Genomic DNA, 16433 nt, shown 5'->3' on the forward strand with positions numbered 1-16433 from the left:
TATTGCATCGGTTGGATATTACTACTTGGCTTGCAGTGAGGATCGATGTGATTCGGAGATAGAGTGTTTTTTTTTCGTCGACCGTCCACGGTGATCCCACTTGTGAAGAGAGCCGTGAGTAAGGAGCGCCGCCTGTCACTGATCTCGTGGTTACTACGGAATTTTCAGACATGGGTTATGGAACGGCTCCAAACAAGCTCTTGGCAATTGTTAAAGTTTGAAGTGCACGCCGTCAGGGAATCTGCGATTGATAGTCGCCAGAATCGTTATCCTCGTAAAGCATTTTGCCAAGGACTCCTTGCACAGCAGTTACAGAAGTTCAGAACCAGTGCGGCGCGAGCCTCAAGACTCAAGAGACCCATAAGTACGTAGACAGTTTCTCCTTCTTTATGTAGTTACTATTAGTAGACCTTCCATTCATTTCTACCCAAATGTAGAACGCCGCGAGAACCATCAGTATCTGTTCGCAGGTCCTCCGCCCATCGTAATTGATGGTGGCGTTCAAATACTCACGTTCGGGAGGATCAGACCAGACCACTGTTCAGTCCAGGTAGTACTAGACCTCAATGTTACGACCCGCTATTAATATCGACTTGACGTGGCTAGCTCTTCAATGATTCACCAGGCCCAAGACGCGGATTGAACAGCCATCCATCGGAGAAGTCTTCAATGCAGCAAAAGCCCAAAATGGTCAATAATATACGCTTGTGGAGAATCAGAATGAAACATGATAGACGGACGGTATGAGCACAACTGTTAAACTAACGAAAGAAAAATATCAGGTCAGTCCGAGAGTGGATGAAAATATTCGGCGAGGTTAAGAGACCGTAAGTAGTCCGTGAAATCTCTCACTCCCTTCTTCCTCCGCTCATCAAGAGCGCCATGAGATCGTGCGCGGGTTGATTGGTTGGGCCAGGCGGGCCCTGCTGTTGATAGTGGAGAGGAAGCATGTGTGGAGGGATTTGCTGCTGTTGTTGTTGCTGTTGCTGCTGCCTCATAGAGAGCAGAGGCGGCTGGATTTGAGGACCTTGTTGTCCAAAACCTCCGTTAGGACCACGGAGATTACCTGGTATACCGTTAGCACCATTTAACCCCAAAAGTTGGGCTTGCGCAGGGTTAAGACCTCCAGGGTGCATCAGGCCTTGCATGGTATTGTGTCCGTGCAGCTGATGGGTTCCTCCGGGGTGGGGCACACGCATTTGAGGGGCGCCATTGAAGCCAACACCTCCTGGAGGGAAGTTATTGAACTGCTGTTGGAGCGCAGCATTACCATGCACCGGACCGTGTAACCCACCAGGGATAGCCATTGCCGAGTTCAAGAATTGAGCAGGCTCATGAGGCGGCCGCCCACCTAAATTAGCCAAACCAGGCGGCAGGCGTTGAGCTGAAGGCTGCAAAGGATTCGGTGAAGGGCCCCCACGGAATTGGGATGATTGGAGAGGTATGCCTCCATTGCGGTTCATGTTCGCCTGGTGTAATCCTTGGTACATCTGAGGAGGACCGCGTTGACCACCAAACTGCATAGAGTCATCAATGTCAGAGAGCATGGCACTATTTTGCCTGCTCCGAGGAGGGGCAGCGGAGCGTAAGCCGGGCACCATGCCATCTGGGACAAAATTCCTGTCGTCAAGACGGCTATCGTACAATGAGTCCAGGCGGGTGTGGCCAGGATAGTGCTGGGAGTGGCCGAGTTGGTTTTGAAGATGGTGAAGGTTGGAAGGATGATTGAAATGTGCGGCATCTGAAGCCAACGCTTCTGGTAGAATATGAGGCCTCTGACCCTAAAACTGATATCAGAGCTGATAACAGGTAGGCAGTGATACGACCTACATGTGCTGAATTGCTCAACATGGCAAATATATCTTCCATAGCTCTGGCATCTGGATTACCCGTGTGTATTCCATTATATCCACTGAGCTCGCCCCTCTGAGTTGGTGTTGGGCCGCCCATTGGAGCCTTTCCCATTCCTGGTTGAGAGTCTCTCCCTTTCCCGTCAAAGAACTTTGCAAACCGGCTGCCTTTCGCGGCTGCGATTCCAGGGTTCAATTGCTCGTACGAAACAGAGTGGCTAGGCAAAGGCCCGCTAATGGGTACGTCAACCTGTTCAACGGTCATATGTCCAAAGGCATTGCGATCTCCAGGTGCGACAGAGGTTCGACGGAACGCATCCAAAGGCGACAATCCAAGTCCTTCCCGAGCTTCCTCGAACGGCGAGAAGCCTCGAGTTACTCTCACGGCATCCGGATTGTCGTTATGATGTATAGTTGACAGAGGTCCATTTGAGGGGATGGTTGAGTTGATTACTGGCGTGCCATTCTTCGACACAGACACCGGGGAATGCGAGCCTGTGTAGGAGGGAGAGGTGTGACCTACAGACCCCTGAGGAGTTTTGGAGGCAAAAGAAAGAAGACGACAGCCTGGCGGAGGGGCAGCGTGAGGAGCTGATGGGACAGCAGTGCTGAGCACTTCGATAGAAGGCTTTGGCAAAGCTTGAGGTGCCGGTAAATCAGTAGAAATAGGCTTGGGGAAGAAGCGAGAACCTCCTGGTTTTTCTTTGTCGATGTCAGATTCGGGGGCACCTGTTGATACTCCAGGTGCAATGGAAGACGACGAGGACGATATCATAGACAGGAGTGCACGAGAACCATCGTGAAGAGCTGACTCAGCCTGTGGCGAAGGTGGAGAAGTAGACAACTGCGAAGAAATTGGCTGAGGAAGATAAGTGCGGTGTTCTGTAGTTGCTTCGATCGATGTCAGATCTATCCGTGTATTAGCACATCGAGCCTGCCTAAGAAAAAGAATTGACTTGCCATTTGTAGGAGTAGAGCCCTTGGTCTCTGAAGATGTGTCTGCGAGTAATGATGGGCCCGCAAGGGGAGACTGGTCAGCTTTCTTCTTCTGTTCTTCCCTTTTCATCATCAGCTTGAAGAGCTGGATTTCGTCCAGGTGGGGTTCGGACGTATTTGCCTTCCCCTCAAAGTCACCAGAACGATCACCGTCTTGTGCAGCAGTGCCTTGTTCCTTCTGCTCTCTCTCCTTAATCTCTCGCTTGAATGCCTGTATGCCATCCAGGTCTCCGGGGGCACGGCCTAAACCGCTGCTGCCAGAAGAAGGGATGTATGTGTCCATCCATGCAGGCTCTTTCTCTCTTTCTTTCTCACGTTCTCTATCACGATCCTTACGATCGTCCCTGTCCTTCGGTTCGTCGGGTTTTCTCTCGCGGCCAGCCGCTCGCTTGTTTCGACCATCACGGTCATCGGCGGGGGCCCATCGACGATCCTGACGATCGCCAGCATCCCACGCGGCAGGGCGGTCGCGTACCCGGTCCTTGTCTCGTTCGCGGTCCCGCTGCTCGCGGTCCCGTCTCGCTGCCATACGCTCATCACGTTTTCCGTCGTCCCTCCAGCGGCGAGGATCGTCCACTTCAGATTCTCTATCCAATTCACGGTCGTCCCTTCGGTATCCCGCTGCCTCTTTCTGGTTGTCATCGCGGTCGCCTCTGCGATCACGATCCCTGTCATCCCGATCACGTCTCGATGGCGAAACATCTCGTCGTGGGCGGGAAGAGTCACGGACTCTTGAGCGAGGTCGGTCACGCTCATCTCGATCACGCCGAGGATTATCAGAACCTAGAGGAATTATGAACAGCCATTATATAGGAACAGAAAATTCAGTCTTACGTTCACGACCTGTGCGAGTTGATTCTATTCCGCGACTTAGTGACATAGGCTATAAGTGAGGTATCGAACGTACCACGTCTCCAATCTTCACTTGTTTCACCATCTTTCTTTTTGGAAGGTTCTCGGGAATCCAGCTGACGATTACTCGGGGCTTGCTGCGACTGGGACGCTATTCGAGAGGATGTACCACCAAGGTGAGGAGCTAAGTCCCTATCCTTTCCTCGAAGCTGCTGCATGGAAGAAAGAGCACGACGGTCACGGTCATACTTGTCCGACAACTTGGATAACATATGAGCGCTCTGGCACACAATAGCTTCGGCCACTTACATTCCGTAGTCTTTCTTGACCGTCTTTGACCCGGGAATCACGTTCTTGTTCTCTGTCCGTATCTCTGTCTCTGTCTCGGTCGGCTGCACGAATGGACTGGTGCTTGAAGTTGCCCATTTGCGAAGGCTGCGTGATAGCAGCCCCACGAAAAGAAGGTCGAGCAGCGCCTTCTAATGACACTGATTAGACCCAGTCTCAAGCGAAGGTAATAATGATACCTACCCCCGTCCTCCGCATCTCTACGAAAGCTGTCATGATGTTAGGTAGGTCTTAAATGGTGGTATTAGCAGACCTCACCGTCGGTCACGAGCATTAGGCTGAGGAAGTGTTTCTGAATCTTTTTTGAGATTGCCTTGGTCGCTCTCACTTCTTAAGAGGTAGAATAAGCCACAAGCTCGAGGAATAAGACATGACACGAACCCAAACCAATCCTTCAAAGCTGGCATGCCAGTCGGAGTACAGACCAAGGGAGATTTATGAAGAAGCAGTAGATGAAGTCGGGAATACATAACAAAGGGTCGACTATGGATATCATTTTTGTCTTTATTGAGAGTGTCAGTAACGGATTCTGGTGATTGAGAAGATGAATTGTCTGGTCGGAGAGAAACTTTGGCCACAGCGTCAGATAAGTTGTCAATAGTACCATCCTCTGCGAAAACAGCGTCATGGGCAGCGACCTGGTTCTCTACACCAGACATTGTGGTGTAAATGGAATATTGAAGAGACTGAAGAGACTTGTGAGAGAAGCAAAATCCCAATAGCAATGCCAGCAACGCGGACTTGAAGAGCGGAAAAGCAAAACAGTGCAACTCTAATTCTAGCCACAATTTCCTCATTCAAGAGCGCGCATGCCAAATTTTGGTCTCAAGTATTTCATTTTGCAGCAGAGAGTTATCCACTTGTATCGTCATGCTATAAGAGCGTCCAAATGTGCGCTATCGTCTTTTCTGAAAAAGCATTACTACAGCTAATTACCCTCATCAGATATACCTGACCCACGGGCAAGGTCCGAGACCATTGCCTGGTTTCGCAGCGAAATCGAGCGCAATAAATGGCTGACGGACGTGGTGAGTTCTTATTCTTGGTGATTCACGCCTCTGGTACTCATCGTAGGTTAGGCTGTCATAGAACAAAAAATTACCATGGCTCGTCGAGAGATTCGGCAAATACTTCCAACATCACAGCTTCAGGCACTATAGGCAATATCGTCACAAGAGCACTGTTGCGATGGCAAGGCTCCTAATTTTTTCAAAGACCGGAGGTTTCTTCGTTGCAAGTTGCAGGATCATGCACACAGGATGATGATTCCGAGTCCAGTCAGGACAAGAAAGATCAGATACGAACTGTCCACATTCTTCTCATCCATCAGGACGGATGCCAAAAACAATTCGAAAACAACACATCCTCATCGCAAATTACATAGTGAAGGTGTATTGTCTATAACCCTCGTTCATATCCTGACAAGAAGCGAGCATTGACAGTAGCACGAAGACCGGCTCATTTCACTACGCATGACTGCGTCGCTAATTGAACATGCCTTTCTACTTTTGGTTTGTGGCAAGGTTTTGTTCCTCATATCATGCAACCTGAACGACTTCAACCCAAGAGTATATCATGATAAGTATAAACAATATCTATTCCTCTTATCTGCTCACTCAGGACATCGTTCCTAAAAGTCCTTTAAGATCTCAGCTTAGGGCCCAAGCTTCACGCCGTTACTCACGGTACTCAAATTGAAATCTAGTGTCCATCGTTGTCGCAGTTGATGAACCAGACATAGCTTAACGGCGTGGGTACTTCAAATGTGACCGTAGCAGGATACTCTGTTCACAACTCTCCCAGGGTGCCTTGGACTTCCAGCGAGCACTAGGAATGAGTTGAACCTTTACACCCCTGAGTTGTTGTATTTGGACCTTGCCGTCCGCAACAGGGAGCAACGAAATGCAGTTTCTTGCTTTCTTGGTGGGTCGGGTGTGCGATACTGTGTGGGGTTCTCCTTGAATAACATGACCGTGATTAAGGCTGGGGTCTCATCTAGATCTGACCTTTGACCAGGAACAAAGAACAATATCCGTGGGATATTGCAGGGAAGAACTCAAACCCGTATTTCGTACCCGCATAATTCCCTAAACCGCAGGAAGTTCCTCAACTGCCTGGTGCCTCTGGCCACACTTCTTCCACTGTACACTAAAATAGTCGAAGGTACTGGCCGGATACTGAAACAACTTGCGAAGACCACGGTTATACAAAGCGGATTTAACAGCGTTGAAACGATATCCACACTCAAGAGGCCCAAAGGTACGATTTTGGGACAAAATTGCATGTTCAGCATCAACTCCAAGCTTACTGGCCGAAAGACCTACCTGCGTTAATCGTCCGAAGCTCCCATCTACCTTCGACTTGACATGTGCTGGGGCCTGGGTGAGATCTTCCAGAAGGCTCAGAATATCTGACAAGTTCTACCCTTTCTGGTGTCGGTCGTCTTCTTGATGACGACGAACTTGTGCCGTTTTGAAATCCATCATGTTCTATGACTACTTGCATGATTTAGTCAATCTGTGTCTTGTATGACCCACTAGAACACAATCATGATGGGCAAATACATATTCTCCGAGGTTATACAACTGCAGGTGTAGGAGAAATTATAATTTCTGCCTGCGTTAGGGAGGCTAGGACTCGCAGCGCAAGCATCCGCACCTGGATATCGCGAATTTTTCTGGAGGTTATTTAAGCTGCTCATGAGTCCGGTGACATGTCAGCCTACTAGTAGTAGTCACTAGTGATTGAATATCATTCATTCGTCAATGAGCACTAGGTGTGACAACAGTTTGGAGTATAATAAGGGGGTAAAGCTTAAGATTAACGAATCTTGTGCCGAGTGACGCCGGGATGAAAAGAAACAATATAATTCAAGTCAGCAAGGATCCTTCCAAGTGAATGAAATAAAACAAGTGACCGTGAGTGTCGCACGCGTTCAACACTAATGATAATAAAAATGATATAGAGTACACCCAGCAACGAGACAAACGTTCACTGCGTGTGTAAAAGCCATACAGGCTTGTAGTCCGGCATAATATGGCTTGCCTTCTCTACTTTCATTGCCCACTCATCCACCTCGCGTTGAAGGAGCTCCAAGAGATGAGTGTACTGGCGAACTCGATGCTGTGCTGCAGAATAGCTCGCATACACTGTATTGATAGTGTACTGGGTGAATAGCTTATCCTGGGCTTCGTCTCCCAAGTCGATATCGTCCAGTGACATCTTACGCACCCCAGTTAGTGCTTGTGACTCGGTATAATAGAGATGATCATACCAAATATGTCTGCAGCTCCCGATTGCGCCCAGCCATTTGTATTTTGTTCGTGGCTCCAGACATATTGTCATTGCATCCAAAATGATGTTCACAGGAGAGCCTTTCCGAGGGTGTTGATGAAGACATTCTGCAGTGTGCGGGAAAGCTTGAAATACGGTTCGAGTAAAGGTGAGTAGTTCAGATATCGGTCGATTTTAGTCGGAGTAATGCGGTAAATCAAATAACAAGCTGGCCCTAGTGTGAAGGACTTGTACGATATATGCACCAGCTGAGAATAACCTAAGCTGGAGAAAAACCGAATGAGTAGTATGAGGACGTTGAGACTGATGTAATTCACAATTGTATTACCTAGCCAGTGATGTCAGGATTAATATGATCCTGGTTGCTTTCCACCCAAAAATATAATCGGCACCCAACGTTTGTGCCCTTAACCAGTGCAGGCCCGGTTGGCACGCTCCAGAAGTGGTGGCGCCTGGAAGCTCTGCATTCTACAAAAGTGACCGTGCCTCAGTAATCTGGTCAGAGATGCTGACTGGCCGAAAGTTATACCATGGACAAACGTATCGCTTTCAATAGCAGATGATGATGATAACGCACTCTTTTCAAGCATCGTGTTGTCGAACGACCCATTATACGCTGCTCTGGAGAGACGGTTTAAGAAAATACATCAAGGGGCCGCACGGCGAACCTCAGCGATCTGGTAAATCCATACAGCTCACACATCCGACTGGTCAGCCTAGCAGCATCATCATGGTCTAGAGCCGATGACATAGACGACCCTTCTCATTGCGTGCATTGGGGAAGAACTGTTCACATGTAGACCAGCCTCTGGATCGACCCAGAGGTTACAATTGAAAAAAAGAGATGTTCGGGGTAACAAGCTTCAGTTAGATTGCCCTGAGCGCGGTTCCGATACGCTCAAAGCGCTGCAAGGAGTGTATTTTTAAGTGAAGCGAACCATACAAACAACAGGGATACCCAAATTACGTCAATGTAATGCTTAAGGACATGCAACAATCATATCGGTGCCATGTTCCGCGGTATACATGGAGTAGAGCTGCAAAAGGGACGAGATGGGCCGTAGAGTACCCTCGGCCCTTGCAGACTGTTGGATGTCGATCTAAGCTTGGTTGCGCAGAACTAAGGGACGTGGTAAATGAGAGAAATATTTCAGGGTGTCTTCACTTACTAAGAATTACCGAGTCTCCACTGACAGATCACAATCATCACCCTGCTGGGATAGCACATATGAAAATGTCACTCACCGCAAGAACATTTTACTGATAAACCGATCCTTGTTGACTGGCTTCTTGTTCTTACCCTTTGGGACTTCGGTCCACATCTGCATCGTACTTCAGTAAGGCCTATGCTAGTGATGGACTAAAACAGACCTCTTTGACGTTTTCAAGTACCTGCAGCATATCAACTTTAAAACTTGTAGACAAATATTAAACAGTGACACACCATATTACTGTGGCGATCAAAGGCCTTTACACGAGCGAGAAGCTTCTTGTTATTCCGCAAAGAGATGAGGACTTGGGCGTGGTTGCGGACTGCCTGTTGCAGAACTGAAAGGGGTCCCTGGCTGATTTCGTGCTCCTCCAGCTGGCGCAGCTGAGCTTCGTCGAGTTCTGATTTTGGTACATGCACGTATTGACTGGAAAGTTATTAGCCAATATCTAGATGCCTTGAGCCTTGTCACCTACCTCATGATTGCTTGTAAGGAGCGTTTGTTTGTCAAGGCCAAACAAACGATCGAAAATCAATCTGAAAGTATACATCAAGCTTTTTGTCAAGTTTTTGCAAGAAATAGCTCAAAAATACCGCCATGGGTCGATTGAAACAAAAAGGAAAGGCTGGCGCAGCAAAGACCTATATTACACGGTCATCTGCTGTGAAGAAACTTCAGTGCTCTCTGGCTGACTTTCGCCGACTATGTATCCTCAAAGGTGCGTCGTCTTGGTTGTTTCGCAGACTCAATCCACTGAAAGTTGTGCAGGAATCTTCCCTCGTGAGCCTAGACATAAGAAACGGGCAAACAAGGGGTCAACAGCACCGACGTCATTTTACTATGCGAAAGATATCGCTTACCTCGCTCACGAGCCAGTCCTGAATAAACTGAGGGAGCACAAAGCCTTCGCGAAAAAAATCTCTCGAGCACTTGGACGAGGAGAGTGGTCAACTGCGAAGAACTTGGAGGATAATAAACCTGTATACCGATTGGATCATATTATTAAAGAGAGGTATGCAATGCAGGGCGTCTTGAAGGGCATTGGCTGATCAAGTTTAGATACCCATCATTTATCGACGCAGTACGAGACATCGATGATGCACTTTGCATGATCCATCTCTTTGCATCTCTCCCTTCGAATCCTCGGGTTTCGCCTGCTCTCATCGAAAACTGTGTCCGTTTGACCGCAGAGTGGCAGTTATATGTCATGCACACGCGGTCGTTACGGAATGTTTTCTTGTCTATCAAGGGTGTATACTACCAAGCAGAAATAATGGATCAAAATGTAACCTGGCTCGTACCGTATCAATTCCCACAGAACGTGAGCTATCTTCTTGAATCTATGTCTATGTTGCTCATACATTTCGCTTAGATACCATCCGATGTGGATGTCCGTGTTATGCTTACCTTCCTCGAACTGTACCAGACATTACTTGGGTTTGTGTTTTTCAAGTTATATACAGACGCTGGACTTGTATATCCGCCACCCTTGGACTCTGGCAGGGACGAATCTGGAGCTGGCGTTGGAGCGTTCAATCTCCGGCCAGTGAACCCAGCAGCCACTGGAGGACCGACGAGCGATACTCCTAAGGTATCCAGCAAGGAAGTCCGACAGACAATCAAGAGCATCACTGCAGAATCATCCTCGGTGCCTCCTAATGACGTAGATATTGATCGCACTGATTCCTTTCACGATGCCGCTGAGGAGGAATTTGTACCGCAAGCTTCAAAGTCTGATCTTGATGTACCGTCGTCGCTCCCTACACTTCTCTCACTCTCATCCTTACCAAAACTATCATCGACAAATATATTTGCACCATACACTTTTTGGCTATCACGCGAATCATCACGATCGATATTCGAGTTCCTCATCCGGTCTTTTGGTGGCCGTATAGGCTGGCCGGTCTCATCGGGAGGTGGCTCACCATTTACGGAGGATGATGAGGCAATCACCCACGTTATTATTGACAGACCCACTGCCAAGGGTGATACAGCCCAGGAACAAGAACGTCGAAGACGACGGAAGTATGTACAACCTCAGTGGGTGGTTGATTGTATCAACGCTGGTAAAATCCTACTCGAGGATCTTTATGCCCAAGGAAAGACACTTCCACCCCACCTATCACCATTTGGCGAACGAGATGGAGCATATGACCCAACCATCGGCCTGGCGAACGTCGAGAATTCGTTGATCGAAGTTGATGACGCTGAGCTCAGCGAGGACAGTCAGGAGGTAGAAGACGTGGAGATGGGATCGGAATTAGAGGGAGACGTAAAATCGATGGCTGCCTTGGCGGTGGCTACTGCAGACGACCCAGAGGCCTTGCGTGCGGCGGAACTTGCGGCAGAAGCAGCAGGTGTCGACTTTGGCACATTCGAGAAGGAGGTACAAAAGAAGCAGAAACAGCAGAAACACAAGGGAGACGCTGTTGTCAATGGCGGTGGTGAGGAAGACATGAACAAGATCCTAATGAGTAAACGCAAGCGCCAGTTGTACGAAAGAATGAAGTACGGGGAGAAAAAACGAGCTGCTGAGGTCCGTCCTTATCCCATTAATGGGGTTTTTATTCTAATCTCACAGTTCCACAGCACGCCAAACTCGAAGAAAAGAGGACGAAGATTGAGAAGGACAGACGAAGGAAGGCCAGGGCATCATGAGATTGGTCGTAGTCTTAAGCTCAAGCATGGTGTTCGAACTATGTATGCTCGTCCTTACTGCTACCGTACTGTCTGCAAATATACACTGAATCCCACGAAAAGTATTAACTCCGAGTCAAAATGATTGGTGGGCCACGGTGTAATTTTGAAAGTTCGTTGGTGTGAGCTGATTAGCTCTTAGAAATCACGTTCGTGCCGGTGAGCGCGACTGACGCCCATGCCCACGATTTTTGAGTCAACTTCTTTCCACTAAACTGGCATCGTTGTTCCGGCGGTGCTTATCATCGCCGGTCACTAGACCTCATCACAGCCACTTGTAGAAGTTTAACCGCTTACAGTAGTCTGGAAGTTTCAGCATGGTTGGTTTTCTGGGTACAGGAAGCAGGAATTCCCCAGCGACGGGCAATTGCCATCCTGATACTACTCTGAACTCGCCGCCCCATCCTGATGGAAGTGCTGCTTGCGTCTTCCCCGACAAGTCTACACCCAATCAATCTGCCGGCCACCAACCTCAGAGTACTAGTGACAACAGTCATGGTCCCCTTCGTTTCTTTTCGCTTCCTCACTGGACACGAAAGGTACTACCTGCCTCCGTGTCTGCTCGCAGAAGTCTAGCTAGTATGCCCTCTGAACTCGGCGTCATTCGGAGCAACCCCTCAAAACTTATGCTGGACAAGGAGCTCCCGCCAACACCTCCGATTCAGAGTGTAGCGGGCAATCCCAACTCTGTAGAAACGTCCTCGCCCATATCCACAGATAGATTCGCCCCCTCACCTACCTTGCCAAAAGCAGACGCACCTCCAACGTCCGCTGAAACCAGACATACACAGTCAACGTTATATTTCGATGTATATCATAATCCTGTTCCCCGTGGAGTGAACACAGTGTCTTTTGTCACGACTTCACCTACGGGCATCGACCAATGCAACTCGACCCTTCCGCTACGACACACCAGAAGTACACAATCATTCCTTTCGCATAAACAGGCAGACTGGTCAACGCAGCCTCTCGACGGTGCAGATCGAGTTCGTGGTTTTTCGTTCGGCCAGAGGCAATCTAGTTCTAGACGAAAAGATGCGGAACCACCGCCGGCTGGTGAAAACAACAAAGCATCACCTGTTCGTCAGGCGTCGACTAAATCTTCGCAGCAGCTGCTTTCAGTTCCGTTTGATTCTCTATCCCTTCCAGCATTGCAGCCGACATCACCATTTCACATAGACTTCCATTCGGATACTCCTTCATCTTCTCGGCAACCACTGCAACGATCCACTTCAAGATTGACACGAAGTCACTCAGAGAAGTTCTCCAGACGTCCGTCCAACTCCAACTCTGAAGTACCTGCATTACCCAATATTCTATCAGCATTTGATTTGTCCCAGCATCATTCAACGACTGCCGATTCAACATTCCCTTCCCATCATCCACCCCGACCCGCGCTGCGCCGCCCCTTGACTGCCGATTCTGTCCGTTCACGCACTCGTTCATTTTTTACTCTATCACCACAGACAACATCCGGTCCTTCCACACAAACCCCGCACTTTGGAAACGCACTCTCAAGTCTCACCTCGTCTACCTCCGCCAATCATGCAAATAATCGACCACGTTCTGCTACGAATCCACCTCTCCTGCACCGGCTTTCGATCAATTTTTTTGCATCATCTACTGCCTCAGTAAAACCTGGGACAGTTTCCGGCAGTTCCATAAGCGCCTCGCCAGTTTCTCGATTACGCCCCCAATTGCTTTCATCGGTACCATCTCAGGAGCTGAAACCTCAACATGACGAGTCGCCCGAGGCCTTCTTGAAGAGACTTTCCGCTCTTGTTGGTAAAGCTGATATTGCGGGGTTGTTGGGATCAAGGTACATCACATCACTTTTCACTTTTCACCACTCTGAGTTGGTTCTCAGTGCGGAGGCCAAGTATGTAACTACTCTCAAACTTTATATCGGAAAATTCTCTTTCACTGGGGATCCTCTGGACGTTGCTCTGCGTCGGCTTTTGATGCACATTGGTCTTCCTCGGGAAACACAGCAAATCGATAGGGTGATCGAAGCTTTTGCGAAGCGGTACGTTGAGTGCAACCCAGATATATTCATGTCCGACGGTAAGCACGATTTCACACACGTATTGGCAATGGACTTGTACTCATTAGACTTTTAGATATCCCATACATTCTTGCCTTCAGTCTCATCATGCTTCACACAGATGCATTCAACAAATCCAATAAGCGTAAGATGTCAAAAGTTGACTATCAGAAAAACACGGCTATCTCGGGAGTTATACCCGAAGTGCTGGATGTATGTTGTAAATTGACCATTCTAACTCCTCAAAACTGATGCACGCCCTTAGTGCTTCTATGATAATATTGTTTTCGCTCCTTTCATATTTATCGAGGACCCTATGGATCCCTCTCGTCCATCAATTGATGGCAGTCTTTCACGACCTACTTCCACCAGTGTTCCGATGACACCAATAGGAGGTACTCTACTGAGCAGACCAAAGATTGATCCGTATTATCTGATCACCAATGTAAGTAGTCTCACTTCTTCAATGCACTATCAATGACACTTTACTTTGAAGCACTTACTTGATTCGCTCCGCGTGAATGTCGAACAGCACATACCCTTAGATAACCCATACTGTTGGAAGGGAACAAGCGGTTCCTGGAATAATGACGAACTTTGGTCCGCCTTTGACCAAGGCGATACGATAGAGATTACTTGCCTTGAACACAATCGCTTGCCTTCTGGGTTGTTCGGCCTCAACGTCCCCAGTCCATCACTTATGGGGACAAACGCACTCCCCGGTTTCTTACCACCTCAGAAAGAGACTTGGCGGCTTAAGCTGTCGAAAGTCTCTGTTTTGAATCGCAAAGACGAGATCTTGGAAGGCGGTAAAAAACCCTCGAGCCGCAAGTGGAAGCCGTTTGGTGTTGCTTTGACAACTTCGCAAGTTCTTCTTTTTCGTGATCCATCATGGGCTGCCACTTTTCTGTCATCCTCGGATTGTTCCAACAAGGCGACCATACATTGCAAACCCGATGAGGTTTTGTCGGTGAAGGACGCATTCGCTGTGTTCGATCAGTCATATCAAAAGGTATTTCTTTTTCATTGCTCTTCTGTGTGATGCTAAGGTCTCTGCAGTATTCAAACACCTTTCGCCTGGCCCTAGCTGATGGACGCCAGATCTTGTTCCAGGCTTCAAGTGAACTGGAGGTCAATCAATGGGTTTCGCGCATCAACTATGCTAGTGCTTTCAAGTCTGCTGGGATACGAATGCGTCCCCCTGGCATGACAGGCAGGGAGGTGACGCTAACTGGGGTTGCTGCTGCGCAATCATATCTCCAAGACTTACGGGTGGTGCAGCAACCGCAGCCCAAAATTCGGACATGGGGTTCGGAAAGCTCACACATTCGTGATACTGAGTCGACCGACGAAAGTACAGAAGATGCTGTCGAGCGATTAAACTCGGAGGAACTCGAAGCTTTGCGTGGCATCACCCATGAACCTCCTGTCGTGCGTGAGATAGAAGGGGCATCCCAGTTCAAAGCTACGTTTGACCAAGTGAAAGCGCAATTGGCTGCTGCTCGGTGCAGTCTGGGTGATCAGTCGTTGTCCTCGAATGACGTACCTGATGCCGATGCTCCCTTCCCTGGGCATCGCTCTTCCCTGACGGCCGACGACAATCCCTTTCCCCAAAGCAACCGCACCATTCTCCTTCAATCCACCATCGGCGATCTCGAAGATCGGATCTGTGTAGCGCAGCCACTTCTGGAAACGAAGATGCACTTCGCTCGCAACATAGCAGTTTTGACACCCTTTCAGCGGTCAACGCGAGATCGGCTTCAATATGCAGTACAAAATGTAGCAAAGCAGATCTCCCAGTTGCGTCTGGAGATTGCTAGGCTCATTTGTCATCGCAATATCCTGCTAAACGATGTTGCAGCAGAGGAACAGGGGTTCAAACAGGCAGCTACGATTGCTTTGAGCGCCGCTATGGATACTATACAGAGTCGAGGACAGTGTATACCTGAGCCGACAACATCGCCCGATGATGGATCGCTTGACATGTCGTTGCGGCGATCATCTTCCAAAGCCATACCGGGTTCTCTGGAGCCCTCCATTGATGATTCTTTCCGGTCTGCTCTAGATTTCGGTCCAGACTGGCCGACAAACTACACGTTTTCTGTGTCGAACGTCTTGGAGACACCGAGAATCATGGACTCTCCTCTCACTGAAGGGGAAGGCTCGGGATACCCGTTCCTAGAGGCCGACACCAGTCTCTCGGAGTCTCGGACGGCTCATTCTATGCGGAGCTCTCTAGAGTTATCCGTACAAGACAACAGCACTCCCCATTCTGTCTACGAGAAGTTTTACACAGCGCAAGAATCACCTGAAGAGCAAGCTGAGGAGTGGAATAAGACTCGAGCGGCGAAACGTGTCTCGCTTGTCAAATTGCCCCCAGACATTCGACTGTCGGCAATGTTTGGCAAGACTCAACGGAATGGTTGTAATGACCGGATGATATCCACGGTGACTCGGGAGGATTCTTCTTTTGGATAGTTCCTTTCGCATTGAATTTTGGACAATCTACATACTCGCCTACTATTACGTTATATCGCTTGAATTGTTCCTCGTATTACATAGTTTTGAACTGAGGTTCCAACTGCAGTTACAGGCTGGTCTCCGTGAACGACCCGTGTTCACCATTATGATGCGAACTCCTCGCTGCTGGGCATATAGCTGTACTAGGCCAAGACTTGCATGCTGTGTTCCTGGATTAATAATTATTGCATTCATCGTTGTCATGCGGGGACGGTGCCAGTCCCTGGCCCCACTGTCACCTGGCCAGGGGATTCCAGAGACACTTGTGAAGTGACGTGGACGCCACATCATGTGTATCCCCTCAAGCATGCCGGGCAGTGGGTGAGTGAGTTGGAGGTAAAAAGCGCGTACTTAGTATCCGTGTACTATACTAGTAACGGTAACCTGTTCGGTCCGGGACCCCCGCGGCACCGGATGTGACCATGGCTATTCATCGTGTCTGATATGACGGATGTTTAAAATACTTCCATGAGAAATTTGTATCCAGAGTAGCCATGACGTTAACACAGCTGTGTACCATGTTGCCACCGTCAAATCACTGGGCCACAGGCACTCATGGAAACAATCCAAGGCCAACCAACCTTGCGTACATCTTACTCACCTAGTAGGTCCGAGCTGTCA

The 16433-nt window shown here is 48.8% G+C and overlaps 6 protein-coding genes across 6 annotated transcripts; 3 read left to right on the plus strand and 3 right to left on the minus strand.

Annotated features, from left to right (window-relative positions):
* Nucleotides 1-510: 510 nt before the first annotated feature.
* On the minus strand, nucleotides 511-4811 carry HD556DRAFT_876149 (uncharacterized protein). Its single transcript, XM_041311908.1, has 9 exons — nucleotides 4428-4811; nucleotides 4305-4376; nucleotides 4230-4255; nucleotides 4008-4177; nucleotides 3754-3958; nucleotides 3681-3704; nucleotides 2811-3629; nucleotides 1831-2759; nucleotides 511-1781 (listed from the first exon to the last, which is right to left on the minus strand). The coding sequence occupies exons 1-9, from the start codon at nucleotides 4703-4705 to the stop codon at nucleotides 849-851; spliced, it is 3456 nt and encodes a 1151-aa protein (XP_041164908.1). The 5' UTR covers nucleotides 4706-4811; the 3' UTR covers nucleotides 511-848.
* Nucleotides 4812-5362, plus strand: HD556DRAFT_877841 (uncharacterized protein). Its single transcript, XM_041311913.1, has 3 exons — nucleotides 4812-4937; nucleotides 4992-5074; nucleotides 5126-5362. Exons 1-3 carry the CDS (start codon nucleotides 4856-4858, stop codon nucleotides 5204-5206), a joined length of 246 nt encoding a protein of 81 aa, XP_041164909.1. The 5' UTR covers nucleotides 4812-4855; the 3' UTR covers nucleotides 5207-5362.
* Nucleotides 5363-7037: 1675 nt separating this feature from the next.
* HD556DRAFT_1438471 (uncharacterized protein) lies at nucleotides 7038-7383 on the minus strand (the record flags this gene model as incomplete). The annotated part of the gene is made up of 2 exons (XM_041305849.1): nucleotides 7038-7268; nucleotides 7321-7383. 2 exons carry the CDS (start codon nucleotides 7381-7383, stop codon nucleotides 7038-7040), a joined length of 294 nt encoding a protein of 97 aa, XP_041164910.1.
* Nucleotides 7384-8440: 1057 nt separating this feature from the next.
* Nucleotides 8441-9031, minus strand: HD556DRAFT_1438472 (uncharacterized protein; the record flags this gene model as incomplete). Its single annotated transcript, XM_041305850.1, has 6 exons — nucleotides 8441-8460; nucleotides 8510-8529; nucleotides 8586-8662; nucleotides 8712-8732; nucleotides 8785-8977; nucleotides 9027-9031. The coding sequence occupies 6 exons, from the start codon at nucleotides 9029-9031 to the stop codon at nucleotides 8441-8443; spliced, it is 336 nt and encodes a 111-aa protein (XP_041164911.1).
* Nucleotides 9032-9064: 33 nt separating this feature from the next.
* HD556DRAFT_1337572 (Pescadillo N-terminus-domain-containing protein) lies at nucleotides 9065-11334 on the plus strand. The gene is made up of 5 exons (XM_041301946.1): nucleotides 9065-9269; nucleotides 9320-9563; nucleotides 9611-9872; nucleotides 9924-11087; nucleotides 11141-11334. The coding sequence occupies exons 1-5, from the start codon at nucleotides 9149-9151 to the stop codon at nucleotides 11207-11209; spliced, it is 1860 nt and encodes a 619-aa protein (XP_041164912.1). The 5' UTR covers nucleotides 9065-9148; the 3' UTR covers nucleotides 11210-11334.
* A 55-nt stretch (nucleotides 11335-11389) lies between these two features.
* Nucleotides 11390-16239, plus strand: HD556DRAFT_1285717 (uncharacterized protein). Its single transcript, XM_041299328.1, has 6 exons — nucleotides 11390-13067; nucleotides 13116-13312; nucleotides 13369-13505; nucleotides 13558-13737; nucleotides 13789-14304; nucleotides 14352-16239. Exons 1-6 carry the CDS (start codon nucleotides 11566-11568, stop codon nucleotides 15768-15770), a joined length of 3951 nt encoding a protein of 1316 aa, XP_041164913.1. The 5' UTR covers nucleotides 11390-11565; the 3' UTR covers nucleotides 15771-16239.
* Nucleotides 16240-16433: the final 194 nt, after the last annotated feature.

This window comes from Suillus plorans, assembly GCF_016647745.1.
Source record: "Suillus plorans strain S12 chromosome Unknown HD556scaffold_7, whole genome shotgun sequence".
NCBI lineage: Eukaryota > Fungi > Basidiomycota > Agaricomycetes > Boletales > Suillaceae > Suillus > Suillus plorans.